The sequence below is a fragment of the Colias eurytheme genome, chromosome 1 (genome assembly GCF_061535395.1).
Source record: "Colias eurytheme isolate Ceu_HAF_F1 chromosome 1, ilColEury1 Martin Lab GWU primary, whole genome shotgun sequence".
Classification (NCBI taxonomy): domain Eukaryota; kingdom Metazoa; phylum Arthropoda; class Insecta; order Lepidoptera; family Pieridae; genus Colias; species Colias eurytheme.
In genome coordinates this window covers 3,306,904-3,322,936 of record NC_142980.1, presented here as the reverse complement: position 1 = coordinate 3,322,936, position 16,033 = coordinate 3,306,904, and the positions used below count along the sequence as shown (strand labels likewise).

At 34.8% G+C, this 16,033-nt stretch overlaps 1 protein-coding gene across 1 annotated transcript in view; it reads right to left on the bottom strand.

Annotated features, from left to right (window-relative positions):
- Positions 1-3,780: 3,780 nt before the first annotated feature.
- The window catches only part of Pxn (Peroxidasin), a 58,434-nt gene continuing 46,181 nt past the window's right edge, over positions 3,781-16,033 (bottom strand). Inside the window, exons 2-7 of the mRNA XM_090120593.1 lie at positions 13,141-13,356; positions 8,789-8,860; positions 8,470-8,702; positions 8,094-8,387; positions 7,749-8,021; positions 3,781-7,671 (exon numbers count right to left, since the gene is read on the bottom strand). Of these exons, the coding sequence (XP_089976719.1) occupies positions 4,826-7,671; positions 7,749-8,021; positions 8,094-8,387; positions 8,470-8,702; positions 8,789-8,860; positions 13,141-13,356 (3,934 nt within the window). The 3' untranslated portion in view covers positions 3,781-4,825. The remainder of the gene's footprint in view (positions 7,672-7,748; positions 8,022-8,093; positions 8,388-8,469; positions 8,703-8,788; positions 8,861-13,140; positions 13,357-16,033) is intronic.

The following is a 16,033-nucleotide window of genomic DNA, read 5'->3' as shown; positions in this document are numbered from 1 at the left end:
TATAATTTTATAACAAAATATTTATCATCCTGTTTACAATTGCCAGCTTCTAGATGAATCCATAACACACCATAGAATAGTAATGTCCAAAAGATTCAGGCTTAACTACAAGCTAAGTGACGAATTCCTAACAACGGTGATGAGCACACCTAGGTAGGGATAAAAAGACGTTACCCGCGACAACATTTGCTTTTAATTCATCCCAATTTACTTGGATCACCATTCACCTGTAAATATTTTCCAGAAACATCTTGATACCAAAAACCAAATATCGGGTCAATAGCTCTTGCACTAACTTTTGTATTAAATTTGAAGTGCTGAGGAGAATTCCAGGATGCAGTATAAATGTTGTCGGACCTTTACCAGATTCTTTTAACTTCGTGAATTAATAGCCATCTCCGTGTGTTTCAAGCTTACATTTATCTTAATTGACGTCAGAAATTCGATCATTCTTTCTACATTGAAGGTATCCTCTATTCCTATTAGATCTTACAATCTCTACCTTATGTAATCAGTCATCATTTTTATCACCTTTTATGTACCTACTCAAATGTTCCAGGAACGTTAAGCATATTTAAATAAGCATTTATAAAAACAAATGATTTGATGTTATTTTTCGATCACAGAGGACCGTTTTTAAATGGGATATAATTAAAGAACAGCTAATTTTGCGAAATTAATGGGTAGGTATACGCATCCCCTTACATATGCCAAAAGGCAAAATATTGTGGACGCAAGCATTTCAAATTTTAATTTTAAAATGTAATTTACAATTTACCTAGGTTTAAACACATCCCAAAAATACAATCTCTCTTAATACCCTTCATCACCGGGAACAAACCTATTTATAATCCTACGGTTATGGTAATAGGTCTAAAATATAGAATACATTTATATTGTGCAGTTAAAATAATTTGGTTCATGGTTTATTGAATGAGAGTCCTGCAAAAGTATTATTTAAAGAGATAATAAATTCTTGATCTTCTTCAGTTAGGTAATTGGTTTTATCAGCTATTGTCTTATTAATGTTCTAAAGGTCGATTTTAGAAAAATGTTTTAAAAAAGGGAGGTTAACTCTTCAAATTCTAACGAAAAGAATCATGTCAATCGATAAAAACCCCGTGCGTTATTCGTTAACAAAAAAAAAAACAGTTCGATTGAGAACCTCCTTCGTTTTTGAGAACGTTGGGTAAAAATAAATAATTTATTATTCAACAATAGAGTCCGATATATTATGTATCAATAAGGTGAATTCGGAATAACCAGAACCAAATTATTTTAAACACATTTAACAACAATATCATTGGACATAAGAATTTGTTTTGTATCATTGTACAATAATTCATTTAGCGGCTCCCATAAGAAATTCTGTATTCTATACATTGTGTTTATAGCGCTCCTATCATTTTTGTGAAGGCATGTACGAAGTTAGTCGTAAGTATGTAACACTCGCTTTTAAAACATTAGAATTTGTTAACGTTGAACATGAAAGCGTTAGGACGATGTAAAATTTAGCATACAAACTTTACTCTCAACTGATGCATGCAACTACAAACTCATACTTTGCAACGTGACTGTTAACTTTCCGTCGATAACCTGTTTTTCATTATAGCACGATATGTTAAAGTTTTAGCTCTAATATGCAGCTCGAGGCTATCTCCTCGTGAACAGTGCCCACAATCACAGGTAGTCCTCGCTCTCAGTTCATTTATACTCGTACAATAGTGATAAATTGCGGAAGCCTTAAGGCTTAATGAGTTTTTATTGTGTTCGAATGAGTGGCTGTGACTTTCAAGTGAAGAGTTAATTTATGATGTTAGCTCAGGGAAAACAGATTACGAGAACAATTTACCTGGATTTGTGAAATATATCTTCGCAGATATTTTTAACTGTGACCTTTTCAATCTGATTTATTTTTTTCTCCGGATTATCCCCAAGCATTTTCACATTATAATATAACGAAAATATCTGATGTACTCATCAGAACCTAAAACAAAGTTTCAACGCTGTTTTGAAAGATTTTTATCAGTTAATAACAAATTTATCCACGTCTAATGATACTGTTGTTACAGAGCCAGAACTTTTGGACATACCACGATAAAGCGACAATAAGTACTTATGCTAATCTTAAACACTAGAATACATGATTATCTTATATTTAACATTAATGACTATTATAGACACATATTTGCTAAAAAGCATCAATTATGCGCATAATTGTGTTGTGATTCTATCGGTATTATAGGTATTTCATGGTACCTAATCAACTTTTACTCGTATATGAACTTCGGAATTTAGTGACCGCGTAATTCAGAATAGACGACGCGGTTAGTATCTTAACATTGATTGACTCAAATTTATCGGAATATTATTTTGTGCCATGGTATTTAGATTTTATGTTATATATAGAATACTCCGTTATATTATATTATATATAGAATACTCCGTTTGAAGTCATTGAATTGGTTCAGGATTAATTACGTCTTAGGTTCAAGACGTAAACAGAATTACTCAGTAAGTCAGTGGTTATCAATCCCAGTAAAGTCGTAATATCCGTATCAGAGTCTATCCAAAGGATTTCTACAAGGTATTGATACTGACTGTATTCGTATTGGTGTAAGGTAAGACAAAAAGTATTAGGATGTTATTTTTAGACCAGTGGCAGCGCCAGGCACTGACTATTTGTTTTGTTGACTTCACGTAGGTAACACGACTATGTCGCGGAAGAATTCCATCCATTACCCGCGGCCATCATTAAAGCGGCTAGACGGAACACAGTGGAGTTTTAGTCGGTAAGAATCCGACATAACCCACGGCTCCTTCCCCGGGGGCCGTGAATATATGAATATATGTGAGTATATGTTTTAAGTGGAATAAATGATTTATTTATTTATTTATATATGCAAGATTTCCCCACTTAAAAAAAAAGATAACACGATTATTTTTTATGGCAAAGCGGGCGCAGTTACTGAGCTGGTGGATCGCGTGATGGTAAACGACCACTCCGCCCTGGAACATATTCAGAGGTACGGCCTCTGAAAATGTGTGGCCCGCTTTTTTTTTTTGTTTTTACAAATGTTGAATGCAGTTTATAATAAAAAAAAACCTGAAAATCGCGTAAAGTTAGCAAAACAAAAAGCCGTTGTCGCTTTCACCGGTTTCAAAATTGCAGCCATAGAATATCAATTTGAATTTTATCAAATTTATATTTTGGTCTAGATTACTTACTGTTTTTAATTTTATTGTTATATCTTGTCCCGAATTCTTTAATTACTTACCTCAGTTAAAAGCGCAAATAATAAATGTTACGCGCGCAACTACTTAAACAAAAGAAAAATTTCAAAGTGTGCTATTACATTTTAATATTTCGAATATGTCCATTCTCATCATTTAGACTGACCTTTATTTAGGTACCTTCCAATATCGTCACTAACCCCAAAATTTTGAACAAGGACGGAACCTGATAATTAATGATTATTGTGCTTATTTTAGTTAAAAAACTCAACAAAATATGCGAATAAAAAAAAATAAAATTTGCGGTTCATCACGAATAATAAATGCAATGTATTGTAATACTGACTGAAAGTTATGTTGGTAAAATTAAAGACAGGTCATAATCATTCATTAAATCAAAATGAACTAAAGTTAAATTAGGATAAAAAGGCTGTAAATTAGGCAACGTACGTTAAAATGATCATAACGACTTATATCTATTTCTATATGTTACTTTGGAGTAAATAGACACCGAACATCAATATTTTAAACGAACTACTGTACCTATATAACAGCTAGAGGTTGCATATTTAACATAGTAATAATTGTAAATAGAAAACCCTGCAATAAATACTTAAAAACAAGTCAACCATAAATAATACAGTTAATATTTTCCATAGCAACATTAGTAAAAATTTCAGACGAGTTTTAGTAACTAATCTTAGGATTAAATATAATTAGATTAAAAATAAATTCTTAAATAGTTGGACCACATAGGAGAGTATAGATTTATTGTATATTGTCCGACGTATTAAAAATATGGGTAAACAGAAAAAAATAGAACCTCCGCTAACATCTACAACATCGAGACACTTTTTTATTTTATTTTTCCACTGACTTTTGTGATTTTTTTTTTGATTTTATTGTTTTTATTTTTATAAGTAGGTACACATAATATATTATACGCATGGGCATTATTAGAGTAACGGTAGAAAAAAGAAACGCGAAGTTGAAATATTTTTTTTATAGCAATGTAATATAAAAAAGTATTTTAATTTCCGATTTGTCTCTTTTTGTACCGTTCCTTTAATTAGGTCCATGTAGGTAATTGTCCAATGTCACATAAATGCAGGTTGCAGAATCAGTGCCGTTTGGGAGTCTCAGTCGTCGGTTTGCGTATCACGGTTCTTATAATCTATACATCTTTTTTTGTGTTTTTTTATATTATAAAATTACATAATATAGTATTATAATTGTCCAATATTAATGGTCAATTTAATTCATGATCAAGTCCGGTAGGCATGCTTTGTCGTCAGATAGATTCCACGGCTCTTACTCTCTAAACACCAATGTTTTTTTTTTGTATTTTTGTATTCGTATTTTACTTTTTTTTTGTTTTTTAATTTTTTTTTCGACATTTATATTAGTTAAGCTCAATCATTAAAAACTTTACTTACCAACCACGGAATGGTATTTGTGATTGTGTTTGCTCTCTGTAAAGTTTCTACTACATTGAGGTTAACATTAATTGTATTATTATCTCTACGAATTTGGAACAAAATCTATTCTAATTGAATATTTACATACATTGTTTTCCAGATTGCAAAATAATTTACACCTTTTGGCAAGTATTCTCGAGATACTCCACCTTCTTTTGCAGATCTTCAATAATTTTATATAAATCATTTTGAGATTCTTCCAGAATTTCCAAGCGGTGGTCATTTTCAATCAGCTGGTTATGGTTGGGATCCATTGCAGCCGCTCGTCGCACTCGTGTCTTTTCTATGTCATGATCGTCGTTGCAAGATTCACAATCCATCCAATATCTTAAATCAATCGAGGGAAGATCTTCGCATGATGTTAGGCCATCTTGTATTTCTGGCAATATAAATACGTTCTCACCAATCGTGTCAATATTGTCGCCATTATCACAGAGAATTCGAGCCAAATTAGTCTTTTGAATTTCTTTGAACTGATCCGGTTTAAATGTGAGAGGGTTTTCAAACCACAGTCGGTCTCCGTCCCGCAAACGTTTAAATTGCTCTATAAGAATGCACCGGAAAAGTGGTCCAACTTTAGCACCTTTAGACATATCTTCCAAGATACCACCTACCCAAACATCGATATTGTGTACAGATCCATAAAGTTCCTTCAACTTGTCCCTGACGCCTTTGTCCGATATTTCACCCGCTAAGTCATCAAAATCATTTACTTCCGACATGTTGCACACACTACGCCATTTGGTATATGGAGGAATAGCATGATCGCGTCCCCTTTGGATATTAATAGCAGCTAAATCTAGTGCTACGGCGTGAGCTGTATGGAAGAGTTTCTCAGTGAGTTCCGAGTTCAAGTTCTGTGTAGGGGTTTTCAATTTCACGGGTGTCATAAACATACCTCTTATAAGTGGGTCAACTCCTCCTTCGTCAACAAGTCTCCACGGTGAGAAAAACGCGTTTCGCAAAAGTAAATGTCCCTGAGGAATAGTTTCAAAATGTTCATCATAACGGTGTAGGATTGGGTTAATTAGTGAATGTCCAAACCTAAGGGCTGCGGTTGCGAAAACGTTAGAGATAGACGGATTTACATCAGGGTTATATTCAGTGTAATCACCTAGAAGGGCATATCCCTCGCGGCCGAGAATCAATGGCAACCAATTATAGTAAGTTATTGCTTGCATTTCAGCACCAACTATTTTTCTAGCTTCTTGATAAACCCTATCGCCGTCCCAGTGTGGATTAATGGCTTTCAATTTGTTTGCGAGTCGGTTATGTTCCCTCATCCAAATAGTGTGCATAGCTAGTAGTCCAATCTGTTCATTAGCTCGTATGTCACCAGCTACGAAACAGCTCCGTGTGCTTTCTACTAAGTTGAGCCGGCAATCCATAGCATTGATGCCCGTGGTTGGTAGGAGTGGTTTTGTACCATGATAAGTTCCTCCAACACGTAATGTTCCATTGTCGTTGCTCAAGTCTCTTAAATCTTCAGCAACAGCTTTTTCAAAACCATATACATGAGAAGCATCAATGAAAGAAGTTAATTGGTTGATTTGTTCCCTAGCTTCAAGGTTTCCAAACAAGACTGAAGTCATACCAGATCCACATACTGCACTCGTTCTAATAAAATCTATGCATCGACGGTTCGTAATGCGAGGGTCATTTGGAGGAACATCAATTGGAAAGCATGGTGCCGCATAATCGCATGTCTTTTTGCAATCAACTCCATCCCACGTTTGGTCACTAACAGATGGTAAAGCATGATCCAAATCATGGTCCAGCCATTGTCCCCATTGCATAAGCATATGAGTTAGATACTCGTCCCCAGTTATGTTTTTGGTAGAAATAACCTTTGTAGAGACTAATCGGGCACTGGGCAGGGAAAATCCATTATATTTTAATCCTTTATTCCATCCTACAGGCTGGCTGAAACCGTTTTCATAAACCGCATACAGAATCCTTCTAAAAGGCGTCAAAGATGATCCCCATGTTGGGTTCTCAAAATTATTGCAGCTTCCATCGATGGTCCTATACTTTTTATGGAAACACATATCAGAACAATCTTGTGCTTTTCTATGCGCTACACAACCCGAGAGATGTGAAATAACATCCAAGTGCTTAGTTGACAAGATATTTTCATAATTGAATGGTTCAACTGTTGTTACCTTTAACCCCCTTTGAATATATTCACGAACTTTATCTAACGTTCTCTCATAGATTTCCGCTGCTCTTGCAATTTCTCTAGCGGGAGCATTTGGGAATCTTGTTAATCTGTAAAGGTCGTGCACGCTTGTGCCCCTTTGATTTGAAAACATTTGTTCAATTGTTCGCGCAATCGCCTGATCTACATCGCGTGTTGCTTCGGTCAAAGCTATATTGACATATTCATCGCCAGGTAAAATATGATCTTTCACAGTAAGGTATGCAGATGCTGTATCTCTGCCATGATCGTTATAGACAGAACACTCGTAGCTTCCTGTATCCGATAAAGTTATATTATTAATTACCAAACTTCCAATTAAAGTAATCGTAAATCTTTCATTCGGTATGATTCTGTTCCCATTTTTTCTCCATTCAATATTAGCAAGCGGTTCACTTTCATATTCACATGGCATCTGAATGGTAGTTTCTTTATAAGCTTCAATATCTTCTGGGCGCGTGACAATTTTCGGTGAAACGATTTGCACGTCCTGTACTTTTAAAATGGCAGAAATTTCGGTTAAACCTTCCGCATTCTCAGCTCGGCAGTGGTAAATGCCGTCGTCGTCTTCGGTTACTTCAGTTATGGTCAAATTTTGATTATTATCGCTCAAGACGATGTTTTCTTTAGGAGGTAGTACCATAGTATTCCTGTACCATGTAATGACTGGTTTCGGTACGCCACGAGCAGTGCAAGTAAATTGAACCTTATCGCCAATAGCTACTTGCTCGTCCTTTGGAACCAGAATAAATGCGGGTGGAACTGCAACAAACGAATAAATTATTTTATAATGTACACTTACCTCTTTTGCCGTACTCATCATATAAAAATAAACTTACCCATGACTTCAAGTGTGCAAGAAGCTGATATCTTTCCATTTATGTTTTCCGCTACACAAGTGTAGTTTCCAGCGTCAGTTTCTTTAACTTTTTCAATTACAATCGATCCATTGTGTTGTAAAGAAAGTCGATCAGACAGTAGAATTCTGTCGCCATTAAACAACCATGATATATGAGGTTTCGGGTTGCCAGCGGCGACACAGTCGAAGCGTACATATTTTTGATCGCCTTGTACCAATTGCTTTCGCGGAAAAACTGTGAAGACGGGAAAGTCTGAAAAAGAATTTACATTCATTCTCGATTCTTAAGTACTAAAGTATGATATGTCACTAAGAAAATCGTTACCCTTTTCATCAGCATTACTCTGCATCATCATTCTTGCAGGCTTAGAACGTATTTCTCCAGCTGGGTTCTTAGCCGTACATTCAAAGATGCCGACATCATTTTCATCTGCTTGGTGAACCATGAGTGTTCCATTATTCATTACTTCATACCTCGACGCGTCTACATTTATAACGGAGGAGTCGCGATACCAAATAATTTCTGGAGTCGGTTCACCAGATGCAGAACAAACAAACATAGCATCATCGCCAAAGTTTATAACGACATCTTCAGGTTCCTGGTTGAATTCAGGTCGTTCTGAAATAGCGATATAGTGAATAATCTAGAAACTGGTATACGTTACCCATACTACAAGTTGATTTTGATATTATATCCTTACTGCAACTAAAGTCAGATTCCTTCATCGTTGCTAAGGAAGATCCCATGGTGCCAGATGGTCCATAGCACGTAGCTGCGATGCTCATCTCGGTGTGTTCGGAGAGCATTCGAACAAACCAAAGCATAGAGCAATCGCAAATGAGGGCATTGCTATCCAACCTTAGCTTTTGTAGTTTCGGTAAACCTCGGAAAGATCCAGGGGGTATGGTCTTCAAGTTATTATTATGCAAGTACCTGAAGCAATATAAAATTTCTTCAGATAACAGAACTTGTATTGAGAAAATTTATGTAGACCATGTTTATTTAAGAGAAATACTCACAGTCGTTCCAACCGTGGTAAATTGGAGAAAGTTTCGGGTTCAATCTGATGTATTTCATTGACATGTAAGTACCTGTAACAAAATGGTACATTCAATACAAAAGAAATCGAAGAATATTTATCAAATAATTGATTAACGGATATGAAGTAGAATAAGTCTGAATAATAATAACATGCTAAATCTGAACAAGGGCATCAAGTATTATTGGAATTGTTCTTTTCGCTTCATATATTTCAGAGATAGAAAATTTATTTGATTGAAACAAATAGTCCAGTCTGTGGGGAAATGTAAAAGCCTCTGCTCTACAAAAGGTGTTGTAGAAAATGTTTTGAAACGATATTGTTTAGGTATGAAAGGTTAATAAAAATCCAAGTTTTCGACCTTGACAGACCCAGTGCTAAATTTAGGTATATTTTAAATAACTTCTCAATTGTTTACTAATCACAAAAGTGTCTATGAGGGGTTCAAAGAAGACAATTACCTACATTTTTTGCATACATGATTATTCTGTAAGTCTTAAAGGTAAAAAGTTACAAGCGACGGAAATAATAATATTTACAGAAATCATATTATAATTTTAATTTTGTTTAAAAATTGTGCAACTGTCATTTTTTAATTCTTTTTGATGGCCCAGGCTGGTTAATGGTGGCTTCTTCATTATCGTCGCTGAAATTTTCTGTTTCATTGTCTGTATTTTTAGTTTCCAACCATGAAGTACAGTCGGAAACGAAAACTTGGCGTGAAGTGTTTAATATACTAGGTGCGCTCCGCGGTTTCACCCACGTGGCTCCGCTCCTGTTGGTCTTAGCGCGATGATATATTATATAGCCTTATAGTCTTCCTCGATGAATGGGCTATCTTACACCGAAAGAATTTTTGAAAATATCAGACCAGTAGTTCTTGAGATTAACGCGTTCAAACAAACAAACTCTTGAGCTTAATAATATTAGTATTTAAGGCGGAGTATAATTATTGTTAGGGCTTAGGACAAAGGTCATATCGCAGATTTCATTCCCTATTCCAAGAAATGTTAGGCGGCACGGTCGGCGTCTCGCCTGGACCGGTTTCTTAAGCCTCTGCTGAATTATGAGCGCAGAAAATTCTTTTGAATTGCTTTTGTTTATATCATACAAAGAGAAATAATTCATTTGCGAAAACCACACGTCTAAAGCTATTCTCATACAAATGTATGTGAGATACTCCGCGACGACTAGTCTTCGGGACTTGCAGGATACTTGAATCGCCTGTGCGTATCGTAATGGGAGAACGGCCTAAGTGTAATACCCTCTTAGTTTGTTACGTTTTTGGTATAAAATTACTTCAAAGTTCATAGTTATTTTTGGTCTAAATATATATTTTGGTACCTGGTTTAATAAAGGCTTTCTCGTTACATGGAAAACATAAGTATGCTGGAGGGATTAGTTCTTTTGAAGAGGTCTAAATTTACTCATTATTAAGTTATTTAGAACATCCTCAGAAGGCTCAGGTGAAAAGTCGATTATAAATAAATATAATACCTACACATTGTATCATAAATTCTGGAGGAACGTTTTTGTAAAGATGTTTTCGAGCAGTTTTAGACTGAGATTATTTATTACCTTGATTCAAATTTAAAATTAACAAATATTAAAAAGCTAAATAATGTTCAAGATCCGACATTATTGTAACTATTATCGATAAATCTGTGCAAAAGTTAGCCTGGTACAAATGGTTGAATTATTTTTTTTTAAATCAACGCATTCGCGTCGGTATGGCGGGCTGTAAGTCACACCGGAAAAGTATGACATAACACTACCGCCTACATCTTTTTTGTGGGCTATCGGTAAATTAAAAAATTTTTGTGTTACAAATCGTTTGACTTTCGCTATTTATCTGACGAGTTCGACTAACGCCCACGCGACTAGTCCGCCGGTACCAGCGTTCTGACCAATTTTTCTTTTTGTCATAAGACCCCTGTAGAACCGCCATCCAGTTACAAGTGACCCGAAATTTTGTGTCAGTATCTCCCGGCCTATATGCCTATTACCTATACAATGCGATTTACACATTGCAATTTTCAATTGTCTTATGTAGCAAAATTAAGTCTAGAGTTAAACACAAGCTACATTATTTCAGAACAAGCAAATAGATAGTGATTGTATCCTTTTAAAAATAAGTATTACATTTCCTTTTTGTGGATGTAGGGCGAAAGGATCGCGATATTCTGACTATAGATTGCTTTAAGCAATTCAATCAGATCAGAGGCTTGAGTAACTCAATTTATAAAATTGTTAGTATGAAATATTTGTAATAGTAATATAATTGTAGTTATAAACTGTGTTCCCCGTAGAGTACAATAAGGGGTCTTCAAGCGTAGAGTGAACGGGTACCTTCTAGGGAAGGGCGTTCCATCTTAGACCACATCTCAGCTTAACATCAGGCGAGATTGTGGTCAAGCGCTTCCCTATTACCCCATATAATAAAAGAACTTATATGCACTTAAATCACTCTTACAAACGACCCTATAAGTTACCTATACTTTGCTACTATTAAGTATTCTGTGCCTATACACAAAAACAAAATACCTTAAGAGCAATTTAACACGTTCACTGCGGCATGTCCAGTATCGGGCCATCAGCGACTACACCACAGTGCGGCGCCCAAAATCGCAGTTTTCACCGTGGTGCGGCGAGGTTTTTTATATGTTAATCAATGACTAGAAAAGAGACAAATATATTTTTGTGATCACAGTTTGAAGTAGGACTCAATTTCGTTTAAAAATCGTATGGCAAAATATTGGACCAACGCATAGAAAAGAAACCGTTTCTTTTGTGTGCGGCATGTCAAATATTTTGCCATGGACAAGCACCTCATGCCGCACTGTACTGCGAGCGCGCCGCGTGTCAGTCTCACATAGTGATGCACCAGGACCGAAGCACTTTTCTTTTGAGTTTTTTTAAATGACAATGATACCTTAAAGGCTTTAATTTTTTTACTTTCTTTTATTTCGTAGCATAAATGCAAAAATGTGATGACAGTTGTGAAAATAATATAAAAAATTAAAACAAAAGTTACTGAACAATTTCCTGATAGTACTCTATCAAGTACCTTGTTTTATATGTGTTTTTTTTTGTATCGACGATCTCGTTATCTGTTAACAAACAGACTGAAATATACAAAATTGATTTATATCGATATCGATGTTTTATTTTACAGTGTTTCCCATCGCTATTACTGTAAACATGCCGTATCAACGCAGTGCGGGATGGCAAATAATTTTTCACAAAATCAGGGGTTTACATTTTCCCTCATATCTTTTAAACTATTCGGTCAAACTAAAAGCTATTCATGCGGTATATACTAGACTATATATACTATTATCTGAAAAAATTTTTTTTGAAATATCTTGAAATTTCATGAAATTATTAACCTTCAAAGTCAGAAGGTGCGATGTGATAAAAATGGCTCATGACGCACAGTGGTGAACTTGCCGATGTGAAGTATGGAAGACATGCCGCAACAACGGTAAGTTTGGCATTTTAGGTGCCGCAGTGAACGTGTTAACGAATAATGCAATCTATAACAATTAATAGAATTTAAATCCCGCTATGAAGTTAGCTAGTAGGTCAGCTGGCAGTAAATATAATAAGCTATTTCAAGACATATTGGACAGAATGCAAAACAATGACATCATATTCTGTGAAACTCATTGAGGAATGGCTCGGCCAGTCACGTGAGTTTATCTCTACTTAGAACCCGGGTCATTGATATATAATATAAAACATAATCAATCTGTGGATTCAACTCGCTTATCTGTAATTGATAACCGTTGCTTTGTTTATTTTTATTTTGTATTGAAAAAGTTGAAGTGGTCCGAGACTGTAATTTTTTTGAAACATGGAAAAATAGCACATGGTATGTTAAAGGAATTTCGCACAAAATGATTGCACAAAGCTTTAGTTGTATATAATAATATTTCATTCAATTATTCCAATTAAAAACGATCACGTTTTACAGACTTCAAGAATTGCAACGACATGACATAGGGATACTTACTTGGCAAAAACCGCGCCACCAACGAAAATATAGTCTCTAGCACATATTGATTATTGACATACAATAACTATAGAAATATCAGAACTACTAATATTATAAATGAAAAAGTGGGTGAGGGTGGATGGAGGAGTTAACTTCCTGCATGTATGTACTTATGCTCGTTATTCTTTCACGAAAAAACTACTGGACGGATTTGTATGAAACTTTACATTAGTATAGATTAAACAGCAATGAGCACATGAGCTATATACGTATAAATAATTGATTTTGCAGGTTACGATATTAAATACAAATATACTCCACATATAGGTACTTACAGTTGTTCCAAGTGCCCCAAGCCTTGAAACACATCAGAGTCGATATGACGGATCCGATTCCTGTATAAGTACAGGTACTTCACTCTCCGGAGTCCATGGAAGGCTCCAGAGCGTATCTCCCGCAGCTGATTGTCGTTCAGCAGCAGGGAGCGCAGGCGGTGCAGGTGGCTGAACACGCCTGGAGCGATGTCGTAGATCTGGTTGAAGCGGATGTCCCTAGAACAAAATGGCGGTTATATCTTTGTCTACTTGTAAAAATTAATCAAAATATTATATATCTCTATGGGTAGGTAAAGTAAAACGTAAAACATGGCAAAGGATTGATTATCGAATCGTTTCGCAAAACAGTATCTTCTAAAAAGTAAAATGGTAAATAATAACTCTTTATTTAAATGTAGGCAGCGCTATAATAAACAATTTATTAACCGACTTCAAAAAAAAGGAGGAGGTTATCAATTCGGCCGGTATGTTTTTTTTTTTTTATATGTACACCGATTACTCCGTGGTTTCTGAACCGATTTACGTGATTCTTATTTTGTTCGATGCGGGATGGTGTCGAATTGGTCCCATAAAAATTTTATTCGGATAGGCCCAGTAGTTTTTATTTTATGAGCATTTTTGTCTGTATTTGTAAATGTTGCAAGTGCAAGTTTGAAGTCGGTTGTTTTTAACGCAGTTATGTACTTAAGAACTTACGTACTAAAGGGTTTGCCATTTGCCATAAAATTATAAATTGAATTATAATAATATACCAGCACAATAAAAATAAAGTCAGTATTTAACAGTCGCTATGTACACATAAAAAATTAAATCAATAAGTAATAACTATATGTAATTGAAACACCGAGGAATAAAATGAAATTCCTCTAACCCAGTCTATTTTAAAACACGTCAGAACTCAGAAGAGTGTTAAACTATAAAAATACGGATCAAAAGCCGTGAAGTTCATTTCGCGTGAACGTTTAAACAACAAACATAGTCCAGTAGAATATTGAGCTTCACTTGAGCTTCAGGTATGGGGCCTAGATACTTTTAATCCACATACATATGTGATATACCGTAACAAAATATATCTTATCGTGTATGTATTCGCAAAGCTAAGATGGCTAGAATCTAAGTAAACCATAAGTAAACGTTACACAATATACAAATAAATACTCGGTACAAGCATAAACTTTCTCTTACTATTTGTACATATGGCTTCACAATATTCAGGCAGAAGTGTCATACAAAAAAATGGCAGGTCAATATGCGTGAAATGTCATTTTTCAACTATAGAGTATAAAATTCAATTAACAATAAAAATCGCGCTTGATCTACATTCGCAACGCAATATCAAGCGTAAATGTAACTCAATATTATCCATTACCTACATTTTATTTTCATCCAGAATTTCATTGAAAATACACTTAAAGTCCAAAAATAAAATATCTCGCAAAGCCATTATTAATCCGCGATGGAAGCATCGACCAAATCAACAAGGTGCAAATAGATTGAATGCCCCGAGTTATGATGTATAAAAATATTGACATACGAATATTTATTAAAATGTTCTAATCCATTTTATTTTATTTAGCATGTATTTCAAATTAAAAGATATTTTAACAGAGCAACAGAATAACATATTTTAACGGAGTTGCCGCTATTTTAAGTCCGGAGCGAAAGAAAGATTCAATATGCTGTGCCCGAGGAAAATAATTTTGTTAGCCGAGTGATTGGTACACTCTACTTTTCAATTCCTTTTATGAAAGAATAGAATCGGCGCTCTTTTCTTAATATAGGCCGGGAAGCAAGTCTCGCCAGCCAGTAACTTTTATTTTAGAAAAGTTTTAGAATATTTTGGCGACCGCTTTGGCGCGCCAATACCTTTTCGTGTTCCTAATTTAAAAAAAATATGAACTCTATGCTCTCCAGTTGCAGATTTCAATTCAATGTTCACTTGTTGAAAAGCCGAGGAAGCGCGAGGACCATTTTTAAATTTATAGAGGGAGAGAAAGAGAGAGAAATAATCAATTTTATTATAATACATTGTTAGAATATAACAGACTATTGTAATAAACTATTTGAAAACCTATTAGAGATTTAACAAGCATCTGTGTCTGTCGCGTGGGCCGAAATATGCGCCTAACTTATAACAAAGACAAACGATCGATAAATCTGTGGAATGAAATTGTTTAAATAAATCAATATTATTTAAGGTTAAATTTGTAAATAAAATAATATAATATTATAAAGCTGAAGAGTTTGTTTGTACGTTTTAACGCGCTAACCTAATCAACTACTGGGCCGATTTGAAAAATAATTTTAGTGTGAGATAGCCCATTTATTGAGGAAGGTGTAATCTATCTTTGGTTATATTTGGTTATATATCATCACGCTAAGACCAATAGGAGCGGAGCACTGCGGGTAAAACCGCGGGGCACAGCTAGTATCTATTAAGTTGATACATAATAAAATTATTGCTAAAGATATTCCATCTACATCCACTTCCCTGGAAACTCATGAATTTAAACGGAGTTATTATAAACTACAGTTAATTTTCTAAGAAGTCTACACCTGCTAAAGATTTAGTTTAATGTTTCAACATCTATATTCTATAATCATAGACCGAAATTTCTACATTTTTTTAAAGATTCTAATTTCATTAAAATTTAGATAAGTATCTCATTAATAGGTTAAGGTCAGTAATTTAAAAAGGTTTGATGTCCTGATTTCTTATATTAGGTAAGTACTCACGAAGTTCATTTTCAAAACAAAGCCATTTTAACGAGTAATGTAAATAGTATTATGAAATTCGATTTCATTCTTCGGAGCTTTAAATTATATAGGAAAGCTCTGTTTGACAAACGACACCGTAACTTCAGTTTACAAATAATAAGTGAATGAATGAAAG